At 54.5% G+C, this 22,284-nt stretch overlaps 1 protein-coding gene across 3 annotated transcripts in view; it reads left to right on the forward strand.

Moving 5' to 3' along the window:
- Positions 1-11,774: 11,774 nt before the first annotated feature.
- Positions 11,775-22,284, forward strand: part of Slx9 (SLX9 ribosome biogenesis factor) — a 47,450-nt gene continuing 36,940 nt past the window's right edge. For all 3 annotated transcript variants that reach the window (XM_090350593.1, XM_090350575.1, XM_090350585.1), the window contains exons 1-2: positions 11,775-11,938; positions 12,588-12,693. In XM_090350593.1, the coding sequence (XP_090206719.1) occupies positions 11,804-11,938; positions 12,588-12,693 (241 nt within the window). In that variant the 5' untranslated portion in view covers positions 11,775-11,803. The remainder of the gene's footprint in view (positions 11,939-12,587; positions 12,694-22,284) is intronic.

The following is a 22,284-nucleotide window of genomic DNA, read 5'->3' on the forward strand; positions in this document are numbered from 1 at the left end:
TGCCCCACAGGCGAGTCCCGCCCAGCCCCTCTGCTCCAGGCCTTGGAGGCAGGTTGCTCAGAAGCCACAGCCGCGGGGTGGGGCCTGCCGCCGGGGGCGCGGCCTGCCGCCGAGGAGGGCGGGGCCAGCGGCGTGGGAAGGAGCCGCGCAGGAGATGGAGTGACAGCTTCTAGGCGGCTGCCGGGGGTGCCCTCGGAGTCCCCGCACCGGCACAGGTGGAGGGGCTCTCTCTGCCGGCCCCTGCTCCTGGAGAGGCTCCGGCCTGCAGGCGAGCACCGACCGGAGGGGAGAAACCACAGAAGAGAACGGGAGGGGAGTGAGCGGGAGGCGCGCGGTGCCCGGCGGGAGCGCGTGGAGCTCGAGGCGCGCGGTGCGCGGTGGGAGCTCGAGGTGCGCGGTGCCCGGCGGCGGCGCGTGGAGCTCGAGGTGCGAAGTGCATGGCGGGAGCGCGTGGAGTTCGAGGTGCGCGGTGCTCGGCGGGAGCGCGTGGAGCTCGAGGCGCGCGGTGCGCGGTGGGAGCTCGAGGCGCGCGGTGCCCGGCGGGAGCGCGTGGAGCTCGAGGTGCGCGGTGCGCGGTGGGAGTTCGAGGTGCGCGGTGCGCGGTGGGAGCTCGAGGTGCGCGGTGCCTGGCGGCGGCGCGTGGGGCTCGAGGCGCGCGGGGAGCTTGAGTGCGGGGAGTGAGCAGGAGCTGGAGGCCGCCAGAGCCCCCGCGGTGAAGCCGAGGAGGAGGGAGGGCCGCGGTGGCGGCGAGGACCAGGACTCCTGCCGCGGCCCTGGGGAGTGGGGAGCGGCGGACCCCGGAGAAGCACACCCAGGGTGGAGCTCCGCCCGGCAACCAGGCCAAGCCCGCGTGCGGCCCCCAGTTCAAACCCCAGCAAGGGCCAAGAGGAGGAAACCGCAAGCCGGTGGAGGGCGGAGTGGGCGGCCCAGAGCTCCGCTGCCCGTGCCCAGGCCGGGGGCGGGGGGGGGGCAGACCCCTAAGTACCGACCCTACTCATCAGAAGGACGGGGCCAAGCCGGACTCAGTATGTGACTGTCATACTCGGGGAGTGGAAGCCAGAACGCGTTCATCCTCAGAAGGGGGAACATGCTGCAAATCTCCCAAATAATAAAAAGAAAATAACACTGACAGGCAAGAGAAGAGGCGGGCGGACCTCGGGAAATACTTCCAGCATACCAGGAGAGGGGCAGAGCACGTTTCAAGGAAAGACTGTCGACCAAGAACGGTCTACAAAGCTGGGAAGAAGGAACCGAGTGAGACGGCCCCACGCCACCCAGGGCTGCACGTGTGGACCAAGTGAAGTGGACATAGTGTCACCCTCTCTAGTAACTGTGTTCCTGAATGTGGCAACGTGTGGCTGTCAACTGGAATGTGGGCTTCCGCTTTCTGAATCGATTAACAGGAAGCCGCAAGGTAACTTTGACATTGCACAGTTGGCCTGGAGTTGATGTCATCGGGCCCCTTGACCTTTGCCTTTCTGATTAATGACTTGACCTGTGTGTACGTGTGTGCCCAGCGTGAGTAACACTCAGGGTTTCCCTTTCTTGAGATCCAGACTTCTTTCTGGCACTAGCCTGGTTCGTGTCACCAGCAGTAAACTTTGTGTCTTCTCTAAAGAGTGCTCTTGACCTCCGCTGACACTGCTGCAATATGAGCAGTGTCCACCACTGACACCAGTGGGGCACACCAAAACGTCGTGCACAGGTCACTAATGAAGCAGCCCTGATGAAATGCAAACTAAGATGGCAACCAAATAAAGATAATAGTCATTAAGTGTAAAAACTGCCAGTTTATAAGAAAAACAAGGAACTGAGGAACAGTCCAATGACTAAATAAGCAGACTCCAGGTTGGAAAAAAAACACTACAACTTAAATAACAAATCTCAAGACCTAAAGGGTTTGGAGAGCCAGGCACTGGTGGTTCCCATCTGTAGCCCTAGCTACTCAGGGGCTGAGATCTGAGGATCAAAGTTCAGAGCCCTCTTGGGTGAAAAAAGGACATGAGGCTCTTTCTTGCTAATTTACCAGCAGAAAGCCAAGTTCGAAGTGTGGTTCATGTGATAGAGTGCCAGTGGAGAAAGCAAGTTGAACAAGGGGGAGGCCCTGAGTTTTAAGACCCAGTGCTGGCAAATAAAAGGAGGAGGTGTGAAGGTGAGATGTCCAGCTGAGATTTACGAATTTACAAGGCATCAACAAGCCAGAAAAACGGTGACTCATACCTGTAATCCTAGCTACTCAGGAGGCTGAGATCTGAGGATCAAGGTTCAAAGTCAGCCTGGGCACTAAAATCTATGAGACTTATCTCTAACTAATCACCAGAAAAATGGGAAGTGGGGCTGTGGCTCAAGGATAGGGCAGTAGCCTTGAGCTGAAGAGCTCAGGGACAGCGCTCAAGTCCAGAGTTCAAGCCCCATGACTGACAAAAGGAGAGAGAGAGGGGGAGGGAGGGAGAGGGAGAGACATCAACAGTCAAAATACTTAGGCCACGCATTAAAAACTTTATTTTTCAATATTTTTGGTTAGGAACAAGGGCTTCATCTTTTAGAGTTATGTGTTGAAATATTTACAAATGGTATGATGCAACTTTTCAGCTTTTCTCCCAAATATCAAGAGGTGAGGTTGAACTGGCAGTTACTGGTAGAAATGTAGTCAAAGTGTGAGTGAGTGGCCTCAACTGTTGACGGTAAAAGATGGTGCTGGGAACCAGGGGTTCATAATATTCCTCTCTGTTCTTTAATATGTATGTGGAAATTTCTATAGTAGAGATCTTTTAAAAACTGAAGGTTTGTTCCATGGGATAGGGTTTCCACTTCCAATGTGAAGTTTTGGGGGTAGACAGGGGTCATGCCCACAATAACTGAGACTGCCCTTGCTGCTCCTGGGTTGTGCAGTGAAACAAGACAACAGGTCTTATATCATGCATATTTCATCATCACTGGAAAAAAACCACTGGAAAAAAGTGTGAAAGATAGTATCAGGAAAACGGTTAAAAATGTCATTGAAGGCTAAAAGCAAGCAATAGAACACATATAATGTATTTAAAAACATAACAAAAATAGAAATAATATCAGGCTGGAGCCTGCTTCGTGGACTGAGGACAAAGGAGAAGGCCCCAGAAGCCAGAGGGTCCAGGCCAAGCCCATAAGGAGGTCAAGAGAAGGAAGCATGCAGGTTTTGCAATGTCCAAGACTCACTCCTGGGCCAGGTGTGGGTGGAAGTGACCCCAAGAGCATATGCCCTGGGGTGGACCACCATCCCAAATGGGACCCAGAAGGACGTAAGTGGGAGGTACATGCAAGTGTACTGCAAAGATTCTGAAAAGTGAACCAGAACCAGAGCCATGGGAGGCCATGGGAACCCAGCCACACAGCACCAACACAAAAACTTGTCACACAGAGGAGCTGAAAGGACCCAGAGTCTTATTAAATACTTTTAAACCACTGAAAAGTACTCCAGCAACAACAACAAGAAACTCCCAGGGACTCATAAAATACAGCTGACTCCATGAAAGTATCATCAATATTTAAAGCAGTTACTAGTCACACACTCTATGAAACAAAGGCAAATGCAAAAGTAGAAAATCACAGTAGAGACTATTTAAAAATACTGAAAAATATATAGAAATACAGTGTCACAGGGCCGGGAGTTTGGGATAGTGGTAGAGTGCTTGCCTAGCATGCACGAAGACCCGGGTTGGGTTCCTCCGTACCACATACATAGAAAAAAGCCGGAAATGGTGCTGAGGCTCAAGTGGAAGAGCTCTAACCTTGAGAAAATCCAAGAACAGTGCTCAGGCCCTGAGCTCAAGCCCACGACTGGCAAAAAAAATACAGTGCCACAAAACAGGCTGCCAGGATGGGGAAAACAGAGGAAAGGCTGGGTTTGAGGGCCAAGGGCAATCACTCGAGAGGAATGATAGAAAAAGACCGACAAAAAGTGAGGCGCAAACCCTGAGAGACAGTGGATTGTTGCCAGTATTACTAGCTGCTGGGCTGGGGACATGTGTCAGCAGAATCCTAGAAAGAAAATAAGATGTAGAGCCAGGAAAAAAAAAACAAGTATTTCAATAAATGGCTGAAGCTGGTGCCAGTGTCCACACTTATTATAATCCCAGCTACTCAGGAGGCTGAGATCTGAGGATGGAGGTTTAAAGCCAGCCCAGGCAGAAAGTTGTGAGACTCTTCTAAGTGGTAGGAAACTCAAAGTTGAGGTGTGACTCACATAGTACAGTGCCAGCCTTAGCAACAAAGCCGAGAGCACAAGGCCTTGAGTTTAAGCCTCAAGACCAGTATGCATGCATGCGTTACACACACACTCACAAAAATGAATGACTGAAAAATACAAATTCACAGAAACCAGATGAAGCTGGAAAAGGATAGATTTAAAGAAATGCAGCTTATTTATACTTGCCACACTTACACTACTGAAAACTGAAGACAATTCTGAAAGCCTCAGGTAAAAATGACACAGTGCAGTCGGTGTGGTGGCTCACACCTGTAATCCTAGATACTCGAGAGGCTGAGATCTGAGGACTGTGGTTTAAAGCCAGTCCAGGCACTAAAGTCCATGAGACTCTTATCTCCAATTAACCACCAGAAAACCAGAAGTGGGGCTGTGGCTCCAGGGTAGGGCATCCAGGCAATGCCTAGGCCCAGAGTTCAAGCCCTATGACAAGACAGACAACAACAACAACAACAACAACAAAAACAGGGCATTCAGAGGGGCTAGCAGTGGACTGGCAAATTTCTCACCTCTGAAGGGCCTTAGAGCACATCAGACCACAAACCACATCCCAAGAATGCTCAAAGAAAAGCTGTGGACCAAGAGCTCTGGGTACAGCTCAGCCATTCCTCACCCGTGAAAAGAAATACACAACACCCCCAGAAGGAAAATACCCCTCCCTGCAGGAGGGAAATATACATACACCCAAGGAAGTAAAATACACACACACACACACAGAAGGAAAATAGACACACATCCACAGAAGGAAAAGCAAGGACATTATTTCCCTGCAGACAGACACGCTAAAGAAATCCTAGGCAGAAGCAAAACAACCACAGAGGAGAACCTGGAAGCTGAGGACTAAGGACAGTGGCAGGAATGATAACTCTCTGGGTAGATAGATGGCTTTTCCCCTCCTAAGTTTGCTTACCATATGATGCTGAAGGCAAAAAGGAGCCTTGCCTGCTGGGCGCCCAGGTCTGGTGGGGATGAGACGTGGCTGTCACACCGTGGAGTCAGCAGGAACTCGTTGAGTCACACAGCTCCTCTAGGACTTGAGGCTGCAGACTTTAGTGGTTAACTGTTGCTCAGTATAAGGCCCTGCGTTCAATTCCCACCATTGGAAAACGAAAAGAAAAGGGACTGCTTAGAGGTAATAGTTTTTAAAGAAAAGTTTCTCGGGCCGAGAGAGTGACTTAGTGCTAGAGGGCTTGTCTAGACCTGGGTTCAATTCCTCGGTACCACATTCACAGACAAAGCCGGGAGTGGTGCTGTGGTTCAATTGGTAGAGCATTAGCCTTAAGAAAGCCCAAGAATAGTGCTCAAGCCCCAGGAATAGCAAAAAAAGGTTTCTTGGGATTGGTGGTGTGGTCAGGTGGTCAGTACCAGCCAGTGAGTGAAAGCATCAGCTACTCAGTTTGCATCCTGGTCTTGGACAAAAAAGGTCTCTCTCCATTTCACCTGAAGTGGGAAAACGTTGTTTTTCAGTAGACGGTGAGGCATTTGACTTAGCATGTACCCCAGCAGCTGTGGCTCTACCTGAGGGCATGGGAACACGGATGGAGCGCTGGGTACGCTCAAGTCCACACCACAAACACCAGACCACACGGCCCAGGAAACACAGCAGGCAGACAGGAAACGGAATCTAAGCAGTGGGCCTGAGGCCACCAGTTGCATGGAGGGTGAAGGGGCTTAGTACACCAATTTCAAGGTAGATGTGGATAGGAAGAATGACCTCTACTTAAGAGTCTGAAATGTACTTCAAGCATGATAGTACAGGATGGAGAAGGGGGGAGAATATGCCACCCACACAAATCAGGAGGGAAGGAGTGCAGCATGTCGATGCCCAAGCAAAGACTTGCTGACAGGAGGCAGCCATGGTGGCTGCAAGCATCTTACTGCTCACAGACTGATGGCACCACCCCTGCATCTGGAGACTGGACAGGTGGCTCAGGGGGGTGCCGGGGGCCAGGCCGGAAACCAGCAGCAGGACTAGAACTGCTCAACTCAGGAAGTACAGAGCTGTCCAGGGCTGTGGGCACAGGGCTGGGTCCTTGGTGGGGGAGCAGCCTTGGTAGGGGTCTGTGTGAGGCTGAGGTGTTCAGGTGCAGCGTAGAGTTCGGGGTTCCCTGAAGGTTTGACCACCAGTGTGGAGTCTCTAGGGAAAGTGGCTGCCTCCCTAGTACTTGCCTTACCTCGGTACCTGATGCGTCACCTCCTGTGAGGCCGGAAATCCTGGGTTGTGTGTATTTTGGAGTGAATATCCTGAAGGTGGAGGAGCTGGGAGGATGGAGGGGACGGGAGGGGGGGAGGGGGGCGCGAGGGGGGAGGGATCCTAGCCACTTGCTTCATGACAGGGACGTGCTGGGGCAACTCCAACCCCACCAGCCCGGTGCCTGGGTGAGGGGATACGACAGCAAAAAGTGCTTTCCTGCCCACAGCACTCTGAGCAGCCCACGACCCCTCCACTCCTGACTTCCCAGCTGCCTCACCAGGAGTGAGTGAGCGGGGCTGGGGAGGGGTTCTGGAAGCATCTCTGGCTTTCATGTGCAGTCCCTCTTGTCACACTGGGAGTCTGACCTCTCCCTGGGTGGCAGCGGGGCTTCCCTGTTGTGTAGGGCACACAGCTGGCTTTCTAGAACAAGGTGGGGGGTGTCAGTAGCAGGTAGTCAGGAGTGGGCAGTGATGCAGGCCGAGGAGTGGGGAGGGGAAGGGGACCCCAAGGTGGAGTCCAGGCCTCGTGGGCGAGGGCAGCCAGGCGAGTGGGGAAGGGAGAGCCCTTCTCACATTCGCACCCAAGTGCCTGCTGGCCAGTATCCCCTCAGCTCCTCACTCTGCTGCCACACACAGGCCAGGATTCCTCGGGATTCTGAAAGTTTCCACGCAGGAGTCCACTTGTGAGCAAGGTTCAAAGGTGAAGGGAGATTTCTGAGAACTTGAGCAGGATTCGCAGTGCTGTGGGGCACGGGGGAAGGGTCTGCGGGGCCTGTGGGTGATGAGAGCGGGGTCAGCATCACCTGGGGCCTCTGTGGTGGGGTTGGAGGGCAGCCAGAGGCAGGATGATTCCTCTCCTCCCCAAAGAGCCCAGGGGGTGGGCAGAGCTCAGTAGGACTTCTGGGGGCCCCCGGGACTCTCAGGCTGTCTGCCTCTCCTCTCCCTAAAGCCTCCTGCCCAGTGAGGTGCAGTTCTCTGCAGCTGGGGCCTTCTGCCCTGCCCCATCTTTGCCTCTTCTTTCTTTCTGACTCTTTCCCCAGTGACTGCTGCAACTTAGACTTGGCGCTGCCCCTCTGTGGTGAGGCAGGGGCAGGAGGAGGAGCTGGCAGAGGAGGAGGTGAGAGATGGGAGGCCAGACATGAGACAGGCAAGAGCGGATGTGGGAGGGGGATGGCCCAGGAAATGTATGGGCAATGTTTCATGTTTCCAGCTCCAGTGCTTTCTCACTTGGTCCCTCAAACCACAGAAACAGGGTAGCAGCTTCTACTCGCTGGGGGTGCAGGCCAGCCCAGTCCAGAGAAGACTAGAGGGAAGAGAGGGGAGGGAGGGGCGGCTCCCTGCCCCCTACCCCAGTCCTGGCCTCTGCCTCTGTTCCCACACCATGGCTCCCCACCCATCACAGCCCAAATCACTTCCTCCGTGGTCTTCCTCTTTGTGGCTTCCCTCCTCGGTGTGTGGGGGAGGGGTGACCAAAGAGGCTGAATTCTGCCTCCTTTAATCCCTCCTGATCCAGAGGCTGGACTTTGGCCCTAACAAGGGCTGCCAGATAAAACTCACTTTCAGACAGAGGACAGACAGCTTGGACTATATGGAGAAATATTCTTTTCTTTTTCTTTCTTTTTTTTTGCCAGATCTGGGCTTGAACTCAGGGCCTGAGCACTGTCCTTGGGCTTTCTCAAGGCTAGAGCTCTACCACTTGAGCCACAGTACCACTTCTGGCTTGTTTTTACTATGTATATGGTACCAAGGAATCAAACCCAGGTCTTCATGCATGCTAGGCAAGCACTCTACCACTAGGCCAAACTCCCAGCCAATATTTTTAAAAAAAATTTTTTATTGTAATTAATAGGGGGGGTTTACAGTTATATTCACCAGATAAAAGGAGCATCACATACACATTGATGCCCCTTCTTATACATGGAGATATATTCTAAGAAGCATTTCATAAAACTGCACAAGGGTGGGAAGGTTGAATTCTCAAGAGATTGAGCAAGGAAAAAGATTGAGCAATTGTCAACTGGAGGGAAACTAGATGGTCATACAAGGAAGAAAATATAGTTACATCTGTCTATTTTCATTGGTACTGAATGGCACTTACGTGCTTAGAATAATGAAGGGACTAAAACCCAAACTGTAATGTAGCTGTGCACACAGATGAGGGGTTAACACCCTCATGGGAAGGTCGAATGCCCTCCACCTCTGATCTGACTTCTTCCCCCATTACAAAGGCCCCACTGATGTGTAAGGTCCAACTCTTTACCCAGGTGCCACTGGACTCAAGGCCTTTGCTTACCCTTGGAACATATCACTTTATTTTGGTCAGTTGTGGGGCTTGAACTCAGGGCCTGGGTGCTGTCCTTCAGCGTTTTTGTGCTCAAGGCTGGCACGTTGCCACTTGAGGCACTTCTGGTTTTTGGTGGTTAGTTGGAGACGAGTTTCACGGGGATTTTCCTGTCCAGGCTGGCTTCAAACCATGATACTCAGATCTCCACCTCTTGAGAAGCTACAGTTATAGGCATGAGCCACTAGCACTCAGCGTCACTTCTCTTCATGTTCTTACCAAGCTAGTATTTCTTCTTCTTTTTTTGCTGCCAGTCCTGTGGCTTGACCTCAAGGTCTCAGCACTGTCTTTGTGCTTTCTCAAGGCTAACATTCTACCACTTGAGCCACAGCACAACTTCCAGCTTTTTCAATGTGTGTGGAACCAAGGACTCAAACCCAGAGCTTCCTGCATGCTAGGCAAGCACTCTACCACTAGGCCACACTTCTGGCTCCCAAGCTCCTGATTCTTGTTCAAGGTGTGGCTTCCTGTAACGTCTAAACAGAGCTACTTGAGGGCATGTCTAGCACTGAATGCTCACTGAAAGCCTGGACTTGTCATGACTCAGTTCCCCTGGGTGCTACTCCAGCTCTTCTCAGCCCAGGGGAGAGCACAGATGCGGAGTCGGTGATGGCGTATTCTTGGGTCTGCTTGATGAAACCCTTTCCTCAGCCCAGGTGTTACAAGGACTAGGAGTGGGGTCCTACAGAAGGCCTGGCACACCACAAGTGCTCAATAAACGTAAAGATGTAGACAGTAGACGAGTGGGGATACAACGCGGTGGCAGACTGCCTGCCTGGCATGTGTGAGCCCCTGGGCCATATCCCCATTACAAATAAATAAGGATGGGTATGGTGGCTCAAGCCCGTCATCCTGGCTACTTGAGAAGTGAAGCTCAAGATACTCCATCTCAGCAAATGATTGGGTGTGGTGAAGTGCTGTCCTCCCAAGCCGGTAGGGAGGGAGGCACAGTGGAGGATACAGAGGCACTAGCCTGTAATTCCAGTGACAAAGGGAAGCCCAACCTAAGGCCCACTGTCCAGGTCTGCACAGGCATAAAGTGAGACCCTGCCTCACACATAACAAAGGCTCTGATGGAGTAGCTTGGGTGGTAGAGTATCAGCTTAGCAGGTGTCCAGGCCCCGAGTTCACGCCCCACATAGGCCACAATCAGTGAATAAAATTAGTTTGGTTTTTGAGTAGAGGATCTTTTCTGGCTTTATAAAGCTGTTTTCTTCACATTTAATTTTTTGCTTTAACATTTTAATTCCTGAGCTTGTATTGTCCTGCCACAATGGCTCTCCAGGCATTTTCTTCTTTTGTAGACAGTGCTGCCATGTGTGGTGCTTTGGCTCTGCCAAGGGCACCGGGGCGATCACAGCTTTGCGGTAGCTTCTGATTGACCCTGACAGTTATGCATTCATTCCCAGATGAGGATGGGACTGGGTTGGCCCAATGGCTCATGTGGTAGGGCACCTACCTAGCAAGTCCAAAGCCCTGAGTTCAAACCCCAGTATTGTCCTTTCCCCCCAAAGATGGATGCTATCATCAATGAAGCTCACAAGACCCCCAGATACACGTCACAGGACCTAAGGCCAGCTGTCTAGCTCAGAAGGAAAAGGACAGCTGAAAGCGGAGCTTTCAGGGCCACCATCAATGTCAAAATTGCAACACTGGCCACCTCTTCTCCCCCCCACGCCCCCTCACTTCCTCTGAGTCACCCTACACACCCCATATTAGAATTCATATTATTTCTACCCAATGGCTTCCAAAATAGGGGAACTTCTCTGATTTGTACCTAAGCTTCACAAGACACCCAAAGGGGGTCAGATAAGCATGTCACATGCCTGGGTTCCTGCAGTGGGGTGTGGAGTGGACAGCTGCAGACTCAGTAATCAAGAGGAAGGCAAGCTGCAGGGACGGTGTCTTCTAACTACTGTAGAGGTCTTAAACAGCAAAGAAGAACTCCAAGTCATTTTATCCCCAGCCTCCCCCGAGTCAAGCCAGAGACTGCAGGTCACTAGGACCAAGGGACCCTAAGGCAGCTAGTTATCCACCTGGGCCCAGCACGCTAGGACCCCCTCCTAATCAGTCCAGGTCTCCAGGACCCCGAGTTCTTGGTCTTGGATAGGTCCCTGCGTCCACTGGCAGGGAGCCTGTCCCCATGCTCAGCCGGCTGCTCACCTGGATATACTAGACTTGGTGAGTGCTGGGAAGGGACCCCAGGGGTCCAGCAGGACCAGATGGAGTGCAAGAAGAGCTGGGCGGCTGGAACTGAGGGTCCGTCCGCTTCCCCATCCGCAGGTTCTGAACGGGACCTGCTGCGTCCCTGGGCTGGGGGCCTGGTGGTGAGGGAAGGAAACCAGCCACACACCTGGGCGTCTTTACGCAGGGGCCACGCAGTGACTGCATGGCGGACTCCTGTCTCGCCGGCAAGGGGAGACCAGAAGCAACCCCGGCAAGCCCGCTCGGCTCCCGGGGAGGAGCGGGAGACGCGCGGCAGGCGCCTCACCTCCGGGCTGGTCCAGGGGGGCCGGGTCAGCTCCGGGGTCGGCCCAGGCTCCGGACAGGTGGCACGCCCCTGTCCCCGGGGCTCCGGCACGCCTGTCCCCCGCGGGGAGGGAGCTGTCGCCTTCCCCTCCGTGAGGGTGGAGGTCGGCCCCGGCCACCGACCCCGCGGTCACCGGGAGGCGGGGAGGACGGGGGGGCCCTGCCCGCCGGGCCGTCCTGCCCTCGCCGCAGCCCTGCGGGAAAGACCGGGACACTCAGGCTGGACAGCCGACGCCGTGGGGCCGGCGCGGCCTCCCCGCGGGAAGGGGCGCGGGGACGGGCGTGGGGGCGGCGGCCTCTGCCCCGAGAGGGAGCGGAGCGGGACCCACGCCGCGGGGCCGCCGCCGCTTCGGCTCCGGGCGGGGACGCTTCCGGCGGCGGCCGGAACCCCGCGGCCCGGGCCCGGTTTCCGCCGGGCCGGAAGGGCGGAGCACCGACTTCCGGGAGGCTTCTGCGCGTGCGCCGCGGCGTCCCGGCCGCGCGAGGCTCGGGAGGCGATGGGGAAGGTGCGGGGGCTGCGCGCCCGCGTGCACCAGGCCGCCGTGCGGCTCCGCGGGCCCGCGCCCGGCCCCGAGCGGCCGCCCCACGCGTCGGCGCCCCCGCAGGCCTCGGCGGGCGCGGCCGGAGGGAAGGTGAGCCCGGCCCCGGGGGGCGTGCGGGGCGGGCTCGGGCCGGGGGGCGAAGACGCCGGGCCGGGCACGGGCAGGACTGCGCCGCCGCTCGGCCCCACCCGTGCTCGGGAAGCCCGGCCTCGCGTCACGGCTGCCCTGGCTCGAGAGGGCTCCCGGCCGGCCGGCCGGCCGGCCAGCGCCTCTCGTCCTTGATGATGAGCGTCCAGCCCGAGTTCCTTCTGCTTCTGGGGAGGGGCGTCCAGAACGCCTATCCCGCCCCAGAGCAGCTCAGCGGAGTGGTGTACGTGGAGGTGGCCCGGCCAGGGGCCCCCTCTGGGCCTCTGCTGTCGACGTCCAGGGGCCTTGGCGGGTACAGGGGCGAGGGACCCCGGTGGATCGGAGCGTCGGCAGTGACGTGGTGTACGTCCTGATGGAGGGATGAATGGAGGCCAGGGGGGTCTAGGAGGCAGATTGCCGGGGGGCAGGGTCGTCCCCGCGAGGAGCCTGTCTGCTCTGAGGCAGGAGGTTGGCAGCTGGAGACAGGCTGCTTCTCCGACTCCTCCCTGTCAGAGACCCGGGGCTGATATCCTCTCTGCTGAGCCAGTCGCCTTTGCGTGGTTCTGCAGCCACAGCCGTTCATCTGATGTCTTTCCTTTGTTGGGGACCTTAGGACTGGGCTTTCCACACCGACATCTTTGCCAAGACCCAGATTGACCCCAGAGCCTTGGTACAGAAGCTGGAGCTGGACCAGGAGAGTGTGGTTTCCCTGAAGAGAGGTAAGCCGCTACCAAGGACAGATGAGAGGCCACTGCAGCTTGGTGCAGGCTGCACATCTACCTGTGGCAGCCTGGTTCAAGTTAGTTCATGCAGTTAAACAGGTATCATTTGGGGTGGGAACATGGCCTAATGGTAGAGTGCTTGCCTAGCATGCTGAAGCACTGGGTTCCATTCCTCAGTACCACATACACAGAAAAAAGCTGGAAGTGGGGCCAGGAGTTTGGCCTAGTGGTTAAAGTGCTTGCCTAGCATGCACAAAGACCTGGGTTCGATTCCTCGGTACCAGATGCATAGAAAAAGCCAGAAGTGGTGCTGAGGCTCAAGTGGTAGAGCTCTAGCCTTGAGAAAGTCCAAGGACAGTGCTCAGGCCCTGAGCGCAAGCCCAAGACTGGCAAAAAAGAAAAAAAAAAATTTATGGGAAGATTTATTTAGAGAGTCACTCAAAAGAAAAAAATATAGTATTGAGAAACTCCATGTGCCCTCACCAGCAGCAGCACACACACATACTGAATTATTGAAGCCAGTTACAAACTCCATGGTATTTTGTCCATCGGTACTTTATTATGTACTCCAAAAGATTCTTACCAAAGATACACTTACCCATAGCACAGTAGTCACACCTAAGTAATTAAGCTTTAATTCCCTAGCCAACATGCTTCCTCCCGGGAACAGTGTGTCTCAGTGTCTCCAGCCTACTCCTTTTTTTTTTTTTTTTTTTTTTGCCAGTCCTGGACTTGAGCTCAGGGCCTGAGCACTGTCCTTGGACTTTCTCAAGGCTAGAGCTCTACCACTTGAGCCTCACCACCACTTCCAGCTTTTTTTGTAGGTAAGTGGTACCGAGGAATCGAACCTGGGTCTTCATGCATGCTAGGCAAGCACTTTAACCACTAGGCCAAACTCCCAGCCCTCCAGCCTACTCTTAACTTCTTACTTTTGTGTTTTGTTCTCTGCCGGAGTGGAGCAGGTTGCTTTTCTGTTGGTTGCCCCTCCCCCTTGTGGATTTTGCTAACTGCATTCTCCTAGTTTCTTATAATTTCTCACCTACAGCCACCATTCTGACCTAAGCTTCTGTCTTGGGGGTGTGGTATGTGATGTGGAGTTGGGTGCTTCCTGCAGGCACCCATCTGTGAGGTGGGGGCCTGGACCTGAGGCTCCTGTCACACCACATTCTGGAGAAGCCTTTTGTAGATACATTTGATGGTCTTTTCTGTGCTAATAGCAGCTGACCATTTAACAACAATAGCAGATGGCATTAGAGCCCGATAGCTCTGGGTCCTTGGCCCTGTCAGTCCAAATCTTTCTGTGTATTCCTGTGCACAATCTCATCCTGCCATCTATTGTATTCTTCAGAGTTTGGGTGGCTGCATTTTGTGCTTTGCTCCTCTTACAGCCGTTCTTAGTGGTCCCAAAGTCCTCGGAGGTATTGATGAACGGACCTGTGCTGCTAGTGCTGAAGAGTCTCCTGTGGTTCTTCCAAGTGTGAGAAGCTCTTGTGAGGTGTCTTGTTGTGGTTTTGTGTGGAGTGTGTCCTTGGGAGGGAGTTTGCGTTGATCTCAGCAGCATCATTGCTTTATGTCTCATGGTTGGCTGGGCACAGAGAGCCGCCTGCTCTCCTCTGAGCCTTGGCACCCATGCATGGTGCCTCAGATGAGCCACAGGCGGCAGTTGGCCTTTCTCTGAGCTCGGGCTTCCCTAATAACTTTGTGGGGGCCTGTTGCTGCCATGGGATGGGGCTCTCCTGCAGCAGGTGTGGGCGGGGCCTGCCGGAAGCCCCCCATTGGCTGGGCTCTTTAGCCTCCTTTAGTCTTCCCCTGCGACTCCCTACCTACCCCAGCAGGGCGGGCTGAGGCCATGCCCAGGGCCGGCCTTCAGTAGCATTACAGTGATTCTGTGTGTCTGTGGGTTCTCTCTGAATTGGAGCATTTGTGGCATTTTTAGACTTGAGTGTTTTGCGTTTTGCTCTTTGGCATTTTGCGCAGATGAGTTCCTCCAGAGCTGCGGGCCCTGTTGGCATTCAGGTGGAGTTAGGGAGAGCAGATTGTTAGTTCAGCAGTTGATGCCAACAGCAGTCCTCCCGTGACCAAACGAATGGTCCCAACAAAGATGACTTGTGGAGGGAGATGCTCTGTCCTTCCAACAGCCCACCTCACCTCCATGGTCCTTTCCCAGCCGCCCAGGCTGTGCTGTGGCTGCTTCACAGAAAGACTTTCTCTAGTATGCTTTCCTTTACCCGTTTCGTTCATTTTGTCTGCTGCTGCGGCAGCACATGTAGACACAACCTGTAAATGTAGACGTAACACTTTTCTCCCTCTTCTCACCTGCTCTCCTTCCCTCCGGCTGCCTGCACTGTGTGTTGGACTGTGCTGAAGCAGATTAGCCCTTGGTACCTCTACGGTGGTCTTCATGGTTGCAGACCAGGCCTCAGTTAAGCAGGGAGAACTGGGGCAGGGGTGAGGTATGCAGAGCTAAGGCAGTCACAGGCCGCAGGTGAGGCCTAAGACCTGACCTTTATCACAGTCTTTGGAGGAGTTGTAGAAAATTATTATCATTTTATTACTGGAACAGGGTGGTCCCTGCATTTTTGAGTGTCTTCCTCCTCTCTATCTTTTAATCAAACAAAGCTTTTTATTATTTTTGTGTTTAAAAATTACGATTATTGGAGGGAAAACCAGAAAATATATATGCATGTAGGAAAGCTAATCTCATCACCTAGTAATAACATGTAAATGCTCTAAATATTTTTTATTACACATTTTTCTTTTTTTTCTCGCAGTATTAGAGTTTGAACTAAGGGCCTGTGCTTAGTAGTAGACACTCTGTACTGAAAATAACACTGTTTATTTATGTTTTTGTTTATTTTAAAGGTGATGTACAAAAGATTACAATTATGAGTCAAGTATGAGTACCTTTCCTTCCATATGGGTCTTTCTCTTCTCCTCCTCTCCTAGTCCCTCCCTCCTGTCTCCACCCACAAGTGAAGGAATGGAAAGAGATCTTCCATGTAAACACATCTTCAAGAACACAGGAGTCGCTGTATTGATAACTGATAAAATAGGCTTTTCAGTAAGAGCAGTAGGAAGAGACAAGGGAGGTCAGGACGGGTTAATAAAGGGAACGGTCCGTGAAGAGGAAGTTTCAGTGGGTACGCTGCACCAGGTAATACATTGGGCAAACACTTGGATTTGCTGAATGTAATAGTCCCCAACACAATAATAGTGGGAAGATTTTAACACTCCACTCCCCCACAGAAGCCTCCGAATTAAATGGCAACATAACCCGAATGGACTTAACAGATGTGCTCAGAGTATTTCACCCAACAGTGACCCAGTTTACCATCTCACAGCAGTCTGGTGTCCCGTCCCAGATCTGTGTCTGGGGCGTGCAGATTCCTGCTAGGTGGAGTAGATACAGGTCTGTCTGGCCCGAATCCTGCATTGGCATCTTATTTCTAGAGGGGAAGGAAGCAGCGTTCCAACACCCGGACCTCACTGGAGCCCTGGAGGGGACAGATCCCTGCTATGAGGTATGGGGAGATTTTCCCCACTTTCCCCCAGTCCTGGACTGACATCTACTTTCTGTGGGGATAGGAAGCTGTGTTCCAGCCTCTGGGACAGGCGGGACCCTGGGAGGAGGTGGGTCCCTTTAGGGTGGGGCAGGGAGATTGTCTCTTTTAGCAGTTCAGGTTTTTTCTGGGCCATCAGCTGTGGTTGCTGGGGGTGCAGGGTCCCAGTTAGCTGTTGTTTTCTGGCGTAGAATCGGGGTTGTGCGCAGTGGTCTTCCGTAGAAAGGGGCAGGAGAAGGGGCAGGGGAAAGGGCTCTGGCCTCTTTGCTCTCTTCCCGCATGGCGTCCCTTCTCTCCCTTCTCAGGCGGGAGGGAGGGGTTGGTTCAGGCACTCTGGGTCACCACCAGTGCTTTTCCCCTTGGGAGAAGGAGTCCTGGCCCAGTACTCACAGGTCTTGGTGTTTATTTTGACTGGGCTACAGCATGTGGTAAAAGTTTCTGGCTGGATGAGGCGGTCCCAGTTTCTGCTCTGTGACTCTGGGTTGTCAGGTGTGTTGCTTCCTGCACCTGTCGTTATTGTGGCTTAGCCCTGCTGCGCGGGTGGGGGATGGCACTACAGTTTTCTCTCCGTGGGTGTGTTAGGTATAAGCCCTTCATTCTTGTGGGGTTTTTGTCTATATTTTCCTTGTCTTCTTGAGGCGAAGCGCATGTTAGAACCTTAGATCTCTGATCAGAGAGAGCTATGGTGATTTCCCTGTTGCTGCTCCACTATCTCCCCAGCCACCTCTCGGCTGTTTCCTCTAAGATGATAAGAAGGCATTACCTATTTGTGGGGCTTGCCACACAAGAGGCTTTCAGTGGATCTTCTATTTCTTGGGGTCCAAGGTGATGATCAAGTTGATTGTAGCAGATACTAGCTCAGATTACAGGGCCCAGATGCAAACTTGGGGGCTGCCTCTTAGAGTACCTCTGTTTCTATGCAGAGAGGCGGCAGCTCAGGGAACACTTCCCTTCTCTGTCTGCAAGTTTCCTCCCGGGGTTCCAGCTTGGCAGCCCAGCTCCCTGGTGTCATGCAGCCAACTGACTGGGCTAGCCAGCAGAGCCCAGGCTCTCAGCCAGTAGTTGTGGCCCTTAAATTGTTGTAAGGTGAGTGGCAGCGGTCTCATCAGATCAGTCTGAAGCCCCGAGTGCCCAGCTGTCTATCGAGAGCAGCCTGCACTGGGGCCGACTGGGGAGGCGTGTGGAGGCGGGCAGCAGGCTGGGCTGTGCAGCTCTGGAGCCCGTGTGCATTGTCTGGTGGGCACTGGGCTCTGGGAGGTGTCTTAAGGCTCTAGGACTCCTTTCCCAGGCTGCTTCTATGGGCTGGCTGGACTGGTGCCTCTGGGCAGATGCATGGGGCAGCAATGCAGATCTGCACCACAGCCTGCGTGGACCTCCTCACCTAGGCTGGGAGTGGTGGCAGGGCCTCCCTGCCTAGGTTGAGAGTGATGACAGGGCCCCCCTGCACTAAGGTGAAGGCTTTACTTTGACTTCCCATCCCACCCCCCTCTGCTCTGCTGGACTAAGGCTGCACCCTCCCCCACACCAGCACCATAGGGACACTTTAGATGCGGTGCACCGGACCCTCTACTGGCTGCTGGCACTGTTCATACTGTCCAGGGACTCTGAGGCTGGGGCCTGACTGAGCTCCAGCAGTGCAGCCAGCCTCTCCACATGCCCTACCCACTCGGAGGGTTCTTGAAGCCCAAAGAGTGCTCTGTGCTGTTTGCCCTGGTCTTTCTGGCCTCTTGGCAGGGCCTTTCAGATGAAGTAGCTTCTTGGGCACCTTCGAAGGCGCATCCCCTCAAGGCTGGTCAGTGAGGGTCACTTACAGATGTCCCTTCGCCTCTGTGATGGTCCAGATGTTTCAGACAGTGTCATGTAGCCACATGAAGCTACGTTACATTGGCTTTCTAAGATGGACACTGGCACAAGTCACTTCCTCGGGAATAAACTCAGGGAGGAAATTCTTCCTCTACCCGTGAAGCTGGCATGGGGGAGCCACAGGGGTGAGGCTGAGTTATAGAGGTCAGAGTCCTGTGTGGGATTACTGTCAGCAGAGCGAGTGTCAACGGTCAGGGTGTAGCACGGGACAGAGGCCCTGGTTCCCCAGGGCTGCTGTTCTCGCTGTGTCTTTCAGCCTGGTGCTTGTTGGCCCTGGCTACACGTCTGTGGAAGGAGACAGTAACATTTGGGGTTTTGACATGTCTGCGGAGCGGGGCTCCTCTGGCAGGGAGTCCTGTGACTGCCAGGTAGAGCAGGCCTAGTGGCTTCTCACAAGTCCTGTAGTCTTGGGCCCGGACCCCCAGGCCCCATCCAAAGGAGGACCAGACCCTCCTCATGGGTGCTGAGATTGACTGCAGGCAGAAAGGTCCAGGCTCAGGAGACACGGCTGTGCTCTCGCAGCGGACCCAGCCAGGCGGCTCGTGTCAGTTACTCATGTTGCTGTCATCTCCTGAGCACTTGACAGCCTGGAAAAAATGGACTGAGGTGAAGTGAGAAGCTGAGTTTATGTATGATTTCCATCATTCTCAGATCCTGGAAGGACGCTGCTGTTGTTTGTGAGGGAAATGAACTGAGGTTTCTCCTGGAATTGGTGCGGTCCTCTGCAATGTCCAGGTCTTCCTACATTTTCTCTACTGCATCTGTTTCTGGAGGTCTGTGTACCACATCTCTCGGGAGCTGCTTTTGGGGGGGGGGGCGGGGTGCAGCGAAGCCCACTTTCAGGGCTGAGCCCCAAGGTCACTGAAGCTCTTTCATACCACATCTCTGGGAGAGATACCACTCTTTCAGGGCTCCGTTTAAAGGTCACTGGCACGCTGGCTTCCAAGGTGTCCCAGACCTCCCCAGTGCTCTCATGGAGAGCAGGTGGACCGAGGCTAAGGGACGCTAAGGAGCTGGTTTTCTGGCATGTGGGGAACCTGCAGCCAAGTGAGGCCCCCTCTGCTCTGTTCTGTGAGCCTGCTCGGTATCCTGGTGAGATTCAGAAAGAAATGGTCCTAAATGTGTGGCTCTCCTGCTCCTCAACTGCCCTGGGCTCTCATCACAGCCCCATCTCCTGGTGTCTTGGGCCAGGACTCTGGTCTCTGGAGTGCTGGTGTGTCTTCCCCCCTCTCTCACTGTGGACTGAACATAGGTGGTGAAGGCCTCAGCCCTCAAGTCCAGGGATTCCAAGCATCCCCTGTGGGCAGCAAGTCTCTGTCAGCCTCTCTTTACCCCTCCTCAGCTTTCCTAGATAGAGCCTTTTCTGGTTTCTGTGTAATCACCTCTGTCCTGGATGGCTGACACTCTGGACCTGGCTGGTGGCTTTCCTGGGCTGCAGGTCATGTAGAGGTCTGCAGCCTAGTCTCTGTGGCTGTTCATGCCCAGTGACCTGCTTGGCCTGCCGTGCCTGTCTGCCTTTGTTAGCACATGTCTCATCCCTGCCTTGCACTGAGCCAAAAATAACTGCACATCCCTGGCCTGGGGCTGAGGGTGCAGCTGGTGTGGTCCTGAGGCTGCGCAGTGCTGCCTGGCTGTGCATGTGATTTGGAGGACATGCATGCATGCGCCTCTGAGGAAGCAGTAGTTTGCATTCTCTGTCTCTGCTACACTCTTGGAGACCATCTGTCTGCGGTGTGCCATCTGCCCCAGGTCCTCTCCCATCCCTCATGTCCTCCAGTTACAGTCAGGGGCTCTGCCCCCTGTGAGAATGTCTGGACTCTGCACCTGCAGTTGGGGGACTCCGGTAGTGCGTGCTTCCCTGGCCTGAGAAGAGATAAAAGTATATATAGATCCGAAGTTGGGGCCCGGTGTCCCCTCTGAAGACCCAGGCCCCAGCAAGCTCACCTTTGCTGCAGGCTCAAAGGGTTTTGCTAGAAGTCCCTGAGCCTCATATCTGATTCATACATATTCTGTCCACGTGGGACTGGTTGGTAGAGGACAGGACAGGGTAGATTGGACTGGTATGGGATGGGACAAGATGGGACTGGCGTTCTAGAGCTGGAAGGTGTGCACAGACTGCATTGCAGCACATTGCTGCTGTGTGCCTGAGGCCACCAGCGACATGGTGGAAATGGCCCAGAAGTGCTGGGTTAGGAGATACGTTCCCTGAGCCCAGGGTCGTGGTCACAGCCCCCAGGACGTGCCCCTGGACCTAGGTGCCTATGCGTATCCAGACGCTGGCTCTCTGGTCTCCAGGCAACGAATGCTTCCATCTCTGGATGTACTTGCAGGACACCATGATGAGACCTCATCCACCTGCACTCACGCCGTGACCAGCAGAGGGCAGCAGAATCACGTTCCTTTCTAGGTCAGCCGCCTGCAGGCCCTTCCAGGGATGGCTCTTCACACTGTCCAGAGCCCAGGGGTGTGAGCAGCTTGTCTTTAGGGGACATTTTAAGTTGTAAACCTGTCTGTCGTGTTCTTCCTCAGTCTCTGCTCTGTAGCCAGACTTACCACATGCAAAGCAATGTCGGGTGGACCTCGTGTGGGGCACCGGTGCCCGTGCCCTTGTTGTCTCCACAGCGTGGGGGTTGTTTGCTGTGTAATCTCTCCGAGCATGCTGCTGTCTCTTCACTGGTTAGATGGGAAGTTCTGGTGTAGGACTGGTGTCCTTAGGAGAAAACCTTGTGGAGACACTGGGGATAGGCGGGTGTGGCCAGTCTAGCCCAGAGGTTCCTGTGTGGGCCTCGACAGCATTTCACAGCTGGTAGTGGACGTGGGAAACATCATGGAGCCACCTGGGGCTGGGTCCTGCCATCCTTTCTGCTGCTTCCTGGTGGCCCCACACTCCCTGTGGTCGCTGCCCTTCTTTATCCACAAGGCTCCAGGAACCTCGGAGGCTGCCATGGGGCTCCTGTGAAGGTGGGCCCCCAACCCCATCCTAGAACAGTGCATCTGAGAGCACAGTGCGCATGCTTTCAGTGGACTCACCGCGCCTGTTGGAGCTGAAGGCCTTAAAACTGCCTTCAAATCCAGCAGTGGAAGACTTTGCTTCCTCTGCTCCAGTGGCCCCGCAGGCAGCTTGCAAAGGTACGTGCTGGGCTGCCCACGTGGGCACAGAGGAGGTGCCCGCCCATGCAGGCCCTGGCAGGGGAGGCTGCCCGTGTGCGCTGTTTTGGGGGCAGGATACAGAGTCTTGGAGAGCAGAGGACAACTGATGCCACCCTGCAGCCCCTTCTGCTGGTGCCTGGCTCCGGGAATGGAGCCAGTGCTGTGGCAGAGTTAGAACATCTACTGAAATTGCTTTCGGGGCTGAGAAAGCAGAAAGGGACCCCGGTCCTTCCTGCTGATGATGCCCACTCTCTGCCACCCTGCAGGGCGGTGTTGTCCACTCTCCACGCCTGACTGTGAGCCCTGCCGTGCCTCACCTCCGGGGGCTCCTGAGCTCTGCATGCCTCACCTCTGGGGGCTCTGCGCCCTGCCGTGCCCCATCTGTGGGGACTCATGAGCCCTGCATGCCTCACCTCCAGGGGCTCTTGTGCTTGGACACTGGGCCCTTCAAGCACCTTGCTGGCCAGAGCTATCTGATGCTTGGATTGATTCTGGAATAATGTTCTAGAACTCTGCTTAGGAGGTTAGGTTCTCTTTGGAAACCAGAGGACTGTCCAGGAGCTTCCTTTCCCTGTGGGTTTGCCCTCTGCTCTTTGGAAGCTCTGCCCATTACCAGTGGTTCAGTACCTTGGTGAACTTGGTCCCCTCCTTGTTGGACACCCACCCCCCTCTGGGAAGACTGGCAAAAACGTGTCATCTGAGAGTTGATGGTGCTGTTTTAAGCCTGGCACTCGAGGTCCGGTGGCTAGAATTATTTCTGCTGTTTGTAGAGCCTGGCTGGCAGTGTGTGGCCAACCTGTCCACTCCTCACTGGAGTCAATGGTGGCACTGGCTGCCTGTCTCCTCCAAGAAGAGAGGGGCTGCCGTCCTGGCTACTTCAGGAAGGGAGGGGCTGCCGTCCTGGCTACTTCAGGAAGGGAGGGGCTGCCAGCCTGGCTCCTCCAGGAAGGGAAGGGATACCAGCCTGGCTCTTTCAGGAAGGGAAGGGGTACCAGCCTGGCTACTTCAGGAAGGG

Source organism: Megascapheus bottae, chromosome 1, assembly GCF_031878675.1.
Source record: "Megascapheus bottae isolate mThoBot1 chromosome 1, mThoBot2.hap1, whole genome shotgun sequence".
Taxonomy (NCBI): Eukaryota; Metazoa; Chordata; class Mammalia; order Rodentia; family Geomyidae; genus Megascapheus; species Megascapheus bottae.